The 7355-nt window shown below is 37.5% G+C and overlaps 1 protein-coding gene across 1 annotated transcript in view; it reads right to left on the reverse strand.

The window, feature by feature from the left end:
* acss1 (acyl-CoA synthetase short chain family member 1) overlaps nucleotides 1–7355 on the reverse strand; it is a 19976-nt gene that overhangs the window by 6518 nt on the left and 6103 nt on the right. Inside the window, exons 6-7 of the mRNA XM_024291377.2 lie at nucleotides 6882–7029; nucleotides 3575–3712 (exon numbers count right to left, since the gene is read on the reverse strand). Coding sequence (XP_024147145.1) covers nucleotides 3575–3712; nucleotides 6882–7029 — 286 coding nt within the window. The remainder of the gene's footprint in view (nucleotides 1–3574; nucleotides 3713–6881; nucleotides 7030–7355) is intronic.

Genomic DNA, 7355 nt, shown 5'->3' on the forward strand with positions numbered 1-7355 from the left:
GACCCCTGGCTTAAAGGGTAACCAAACAGGGAAGTTGGAGGCTGACTCCGCCCACAGCCAAAATGTGAAAATCCAGTCAGAGGGGCGGGGCTTGGGAACAGGACTGTTATCATTACTGGAGCTGCAGAACATGAAGTGGAACTTCTGAAATGACGTGAGACTTAAATGGTTTGACCAATCACGAAATTCAACTGTAATACCTCATTTCAACCTGTAGGGGGCAACACACATACGTTTTTTGACTATAGTTTCAAGAATTAAACAAGTTTATTTTAATTTGTCAACAATTTGGCAATTACCAGCAGACAGCACTTTTAAAGCAATGTTTATAGATTTACAGCCAAAAAAAAGCTGATTTAAGGTTTGGTTACCCTCTAACGTCTTAAGATCCGAGCTAATATTTGAGCTAATCCTTTACACACAAAGTCACCAGTTAGGCTCCAGTTGAGCAGAATTCACTATTGTGTTAATAGAACCCAAAATGTGATGTCCACACATGTGGACAACAGGTAAAGTTAAAAAAAGCAAAACTAAAGAGAAAAAAAGATCAGAATACAAAGTTTAGGAATTATGTTGAGTTTATAATTTATAATTTAAACCATAGAAATCAGGTAAAAAAAAAAAAACTGAGGTTAAAGTCTCCCTTTCATCCGTACTTACCTGTCACACCTGTTGCCTGACTCAGGGTGTATTCAGATGGAAAAAGTCAGTTGGTCCAGACCGAGTCTGGATCCAGACTGCCTTTCAACTGCACATTTATGCTCCGAATCAAAGCTTGTAGACAAAACCACGTGACTAAAGATCTCTTCAGTCATTGGCCAGGAATTACGAGGGCGGGGCAAAGCAACAACAACAAAAACTATGTCTGACTCCTCCCCTACTCACTATATAGTGCGCACGCCATTTTCTAGTGCTGTTCGAATCTACTAATTACAAAATCGAGTGAACCAGAAATTTCCCAGAAGTCTTTGTGAAAAACTAGCATGCGGTGATGCTCACTAGATTAGCAAATATAGACCACAATGCATTGCGGTGGAACAATTTTGAACAAAAAATGTTTAATTTTTGAATAAATCATCCACATTTTCATTATCAGTCATAAATAAACGTTGTGAAATGTTCGTATTGATTCGATTTAGACTTCGTGAAATCGGTGACGTCATATCCGGCGTTTGGAGAAACGAAAGAAAAGTAGTGAGCATCGTGTCCGAATTGAATTCAAAATCCAGGGAATCATATAGTTACACACTATATTGTTCTTTAGTAGTTAAATTGAATTGAACTTTATTCACAAAAGGGATAAATTCATTTGTTTTGGCACCAAAAAAAGGCAAAAAAGTTGCATAAAGTAAAAAAATAAATAAATAGGGATTAGGGAGGGATTTCAAACACAACCAAAGAAAAACGGAAGTCCGCTTTGCAGTCCTTGTCGGGATAGTTCACTTATTCCAACTTTATATTCCGCCAAACAATTAGAACGTCTGTATCAACGTGAGCTACAACACTTTACTGATGTTTTGATACAGTGGAGACATGCTGCAAGATGGTTGCTAAGGAAACGAAGGCTAAAAGGTAACTTAATAAATAATTACAATGTATAGATTGTTGAGAAAACTGTGAGAAGCCATGTGGAATGGAAACGAACACCTCAAAGATGGGTCAGAGAGCGGTTCCTGATCCAGATTATTGAACCACAGTCTGAATACAACAATGGACAGTCCTCTGAACTGTATCACTCACTGATCAAGATGCACTCGTCGACTCTTCAACACAACAAACAGAGCACATTCCAGATCAGGAATCAGTTTAACATCTAGCCCTCCAGAGCATCAATAAGAGCTATCACACAAATGTTCCCCCAAACATCTACATTGATAACTCTTAAAAGCTTCTTTGAAGATATCAATGAACAGACTTTTGTTTGAGACTCCCTGAATACCTCCAGCTTCATCCCCTCTTTACAACTCTCCCTGGAATTTGCCTGCTCATAAACGTTGCTTTGATCGTTTCTTTGTCTTTTTAAAAACCTAATGATTTACATTTTATCTGGCAACTTTAGACTTCCTTATCTTCACTGGGACTTTCAGAGACGCCTCCAAACAAACTCATTCTGCCACAATTCCTATTAAATTCACACCGTTTGATTTATTGTGAAAGTGTTCCCAATGTTATTTTTAATTGTGATTTTGCAGTTTTTAGGAAAAGTTGAACAACCTCTGACGTTTTCTAGGACATAGCTTCTGCAGAGCGGCAGTAATTCATCACTGAGTTGTGATGCAGACAGAACCTTCCGCCGTTTCCCATCATTTACACTCTCTCCCACTAGCAACAAAATGGCGAGCAATATTGGAGTGCAGTTTAGATCCAGATTCCAGCTCAGACGAGGAAAACAAAGACGTTCATGGATCTATTTGTCTGCAAGTGGATGCATCAGAACGGAGAAAAGTAGGAAGCTTGTAGCCCGCCGACTCTAGCTCCAACGCTACTCCTACAGGCGTGTTTTCATCTGCTCCTGATTCACAACAACTTGAATAAAGAAGTACTTAAAAATGCAATTTTATGATTTATTTTCTTTATATATGTTAAGAACACCAAAAACACAATTTTCATTGGGGTAGGTCTTTAACAGGATTTGAGACTGGATAAGTGTGATTAATCTGATATATGTTTTTTCTTTTTTAGTTAGCAGACAGCCTTAATCAAAAAGAAATGTTCTAAATGTAACGTTTTGCGTGATTTTATATTGTGATTATTCCTAGATAAGAAGTTAAGATAATAAGTGGTTGGCAAATACTGTAACAAAAAAAAAGTTAATTTCGATTAATCGCGATTAATTTTTTCCAGTTTGCGATTAATTCGTTTTTTTTTCTTTGACATATTTTTTTATTTCAATTGTGAATCAGAAGCAGAAGGAGATGTTGTTTTAATAACTCCACTCGATTCTGATACATCCACTTATAAATAAAAGCTAAAATCTGGCTCTAAACTGTACAGCTCCGACATTGCTCATCATTTCTGTTTCACTGATAATTTTAGGTTGTGGTTGTGAGGGGCTGTAAGGTAGTGGGAGAGAGTGTTAACAGATGGATGATGGGAAGTGACTCCACGCCAACAGTCCACAACTCAGAAGTGAATTTCTAATGAACTCCTGCCGCTCTGCAGAAACTATGTCCAAGAAGGCGACATTGTATTTTATTTTTTTTTAACTAAAAAGGAAAAATCATTGAAATATAACTGGGAACAATTTTAAAATGAATTAAAGATGATCAAAGTGGGAATTTAAGAGGATCTTGACCACGTCAGACTCCTAAAGCATTTTGTTAAAAACATTAATTGACACAAAAAAAGTCAAATTTAACTCTTTCCTGCTACAATTTGCATCCATTTATAAACTTCTGATCAATCCACATCAAAACCCATCAGAAGAATTTCTCACACTTGACCGAGCTGGCACAGCTTGTTGGGCGGCCATTACCAATATGAACTTTAATTTGTTGAGTTGTTTTAGTGTGACCACTTTGAATTTAAGGAAACTTGTTAACCTCTTAGTTTTGCAGCATCAGGTTTCACATACCAGAGCCCAGAGTCTTAAGGGAGGAGCGGTCGTATTTGTTCACCCACTGGTCTCCATATTTGAGAAGCAGGCGGATGGCGGTGGGGGCCCCGTAGAACTGGTTGATCTTCAGCCTTTCCACCGTTTCCCAGTATCTTCCTGTGGTTGAAACATGTGTTATGTCAGGAGGAGAGTACTGTGAGAGTCACTAGTGTGATCTGGTGAGCCTTGAGTTCCAAAAACAAGGATTGGAGACAAAAAATGCGGACAGGAAGTTAACCTCCAGCTTCACTGCTGACCCTGCAGGCTGCTGCACAGCAAAAAGGAAACGGTCTGAAGGGGATTCTAATTCAGCTTGAACTCAAAGATGATCGTGAACCAGCTGCTTTTTTCACATACTCTTTACAAAAATCATATATTACACTAATAGATTACTCTTGTCTTATAGGTAAAGCATCATTACCCAGCCAGCAAGGCCAGGTGGGCACCATTTAGTTCAAAAGTGGGCAGAAAATTGGGGCCCTGATTGGGTTTGTCCACAGTTTCTGTGGTGGCCCCACCTGTGTTTGCCCACATTAGCTTAATTGGGAACTCAGTGGGCAGGCTCGCCACACTAGCCAGCCACTCAGTGGACAGCAAACCTCGCTAGCTCAATACAGCAAAGCTCACTAGATCGCCACATCAGCGCTTCCTACATCAATACAGTGGAGCTCGCTTCAGCAGAGCTTGATAGCTCGATATAACAGAGCTCGCTAGCTCGATAAAGTGAAGCTTGCTAGTTCGATACAGTGGAGCTCGCTAGCATGCTACGCTGTCCACAGGCTGGCTAGCGTAGCGAGCCAACCCACTGAGTGTCCACTTAAGCCAATGTGAGCAAACACAGGCGGCGCTCACATTTTCTGCCCACTTTTAAACCATTTGAGGCCCACCTGGCCTTGCTGGCTGGGTAATGAACTTGGGGTAATATTTTCTCATTATATGTTCAGTAACGTGTGTTTTACAGCAAACTAACCCAACCAAAAAGTAATTGTCCAAACAGTAAGAACATAACACCAACAGATTACAAAATGCCACAAACAACACATTTCAAATGTTTTTCTGTGTGGCTGGTCCCTTTAAGCTGATTACTGAGCATGCTTCATGGATATGTCCTGTTGAATGCTATCAAACATAGTCCTTTTTAACCTGCTTTAATTCATTTTTAGCATGACGTGCTTCAAATGCTCCTTTTGGTTTCCTTTTATGACATTTTTTAAAGTAGAAAATCCATATTTTGAGTTTTATTGACTAAATCAACTAAAATTCTTCTACTTTCACTTAACCATAAATATACAATATAATTAAAAATTGTTACTAAACTGTAAAATCTTCTATTATTCATCTGTCACCTCAGTTTTTTGTTGTTGTATTTAAAAGATTACAAAGAAAGTAACTTATATCAAAAGACATATTACACAACACAAGTTTTGAGAGAGTAATACTGCAAAGTACTTTAAAATAACATTAACCATGAGCTGTGATATGAAACACTTTGGAAGTAACTTGCACAACACCACATATGGTTGTATGACTGTGTGCAGCAGCCTCTGGTGTTAAAGGGGTGGATGGTCAAGTTTATATATATACAGTTTACTGAAGACAAAGGATCTTTTAAATAAAAACAGGGATTTTTAATAGCAAGAAAAATAGAAAAAGGTATTTACTGTGGATAAAAATGAATAAAACATGATCTGGATCCCGATATTTAGAGGGTCCAACTTCCAGAAGCAATAAAACATTTGGCTTTTAGTTTAGATCCTGGAGTCAACCATCTGCTTCTGATGAAATGATGATCATGAAGATGAGCAGATCTTTATCAAAGCTAAGTTTCAGGTAGATTATTGTTCCAGAATTATAAAACCAACAGGGGAATGTTCATGTGAACTTGAAGAGGGTGTAAAACCCTAAAACAGTACAAAGTCCCCTCTTCCACCTCTAGCAGGAATGACTTAAAGCCGTTGTTTCCTTTATCTTTTTTGTTGTTATGGTGGAATTTTTGCCAATTTTTCCTTGCAAAATCCAACAAACCTAATCATCATCATACGTGTTAAAGTTTTCTGCTAAATGTTTCAAAGCTGGACCATAAGGTCAAACTGGAATTTGCCACATCAAACCCTGAATGATGCTTTTTTTAAGCTTCTTTATGGTGTTTTGTGTCTGTGTGGCTTGACTTTAGTTTAGCTAATATTTTAGCAACATGCTAATGTTTTGGGCTAGCTTGTTATCTAGTGTTTTTTTAGGCTAATTTAGAGTTTAGCTTCTATTTTAGCAACATGCTAACGTTTTTGACTAGTTTAGTTTACTGAGGAAATTTAGACTATTTTGGAGTTGAGCGAGTATTTAAGCAATGCGCTAGCTTTATTTTTGGCTAATTTGGCATCTACTGAGGTTTTTTATGTTAATTTGGAGTTTAGCTAATATTTTAGCATCATGCTAACGTTTTTGGCTAATGTGTTATCAAGGTTTTTATATTTTTGACTAATTTAGTTTACTGAGGAATTTTAGGCTATTTTGGAGTTTAGCTAGTATTTAAGCAACACACTAAATATTTTTTTGCAAAGTTGGCATGTATTAGGGATTTTTTTTAGCAATTTTACTACAATTTTTGTTTAGAAATTTAAGTCCTTCAGTGTAATTTCATAGTTCTTTAACAAAATTTTCTATTGAGGTGCCACACAAAAGCAAGGGAAAAACCAACAAAAAAAATGTATATACGATCAATTTTTGTCCACATTAGTTCAATAAACCCCAAATATATTAATATATTTTAACAGTGGTCTAGATAGATGATCATTTGTTATGCTTTTAGTCTTATCGTCGAGCAAAACAATTAGGCAACTATGAGGAGAATTGACTCCTCAAAGTCATATAAGGTTGGTTTGACCTCGAGTAAACCCACTGCAACAGGCGCTCATGGGAAAACTTACAACTGCCTTACATGTTTTCCAAGAAAAAGTGTAATCTGTTTTCCCACCGCAGTACCAAGTTCAAAATATTTGCCAGTTTTTTTTTAATCAGTCACAGACCCATGTGCAAAAAGTCTGCTCCTCAGGTCATCTCACTTCATCCTGTTTTAACACAACACTAACAGGAAAAGGAAGACACTCTAAAGACCTGAACACCTGCTGGGGGTCCACTGAGGTTTGATGATTAACAGCACAGCTTACCTGTTCAAGACTGGAGATTAATGAGTAATCTACTACTGCCATCAGATGATTTTTGTTGTATTTTAACAGAAATGAGATGGCTGCTTGTAGTACTCACACTAATAGGCCTGTAAAGGTCATACCTGGGTCAGGGTAAACTGGGGTGCTCTCAAACAGGACTGTGGTCGCCCCATTGGCCAGAGGTCCATAGACGATATAACTGTGTCCTGTTATCCATCCGATGTCTGCCACACAGCCGAACACATCCCCATCGTGATAGCTGAAGACATACTGTGAGATAAAAACACAATTCATGATCCACCCATACTTATTCTGAACTCGCTGAATCGCTTTCAGCGTCACAAGGTTGCTGGAGCCTATCCCAGCTACTGTTGGACGTAGGCATATGGAGTCAAATCAGGATCAGCTTAAAGTTAATGAATAACAAGATTGAAAATTTGAAAAACAGGCATCGTATATTTGAAAAATAAAATTAAAAAATAGAAAGCAGTTTTAAACTCGAAAATACATATTGAAAAAACTTGAAGGAATTATTGAAAATTTGAAAATAAAATTGAACTTTGAAAAAATAAGATTTAAAACTTGAAGGAATTATT

The sequence above is a fragment of the Oryzias melastigma genome, linkage group LG24, assembly GCF_002922805.2.
Source record: "Oryzias melastigma strain HK-1 linkage group LG24, ASM292280v2, whole genome shotgun sequence".
Classification (NCBI taxonomy): Eukaryota; Metazoa; Chordata; class Actinopteri; order Beloniformes; family Adrianichthyidae; genus Oryzias; species Oryzias melastigma.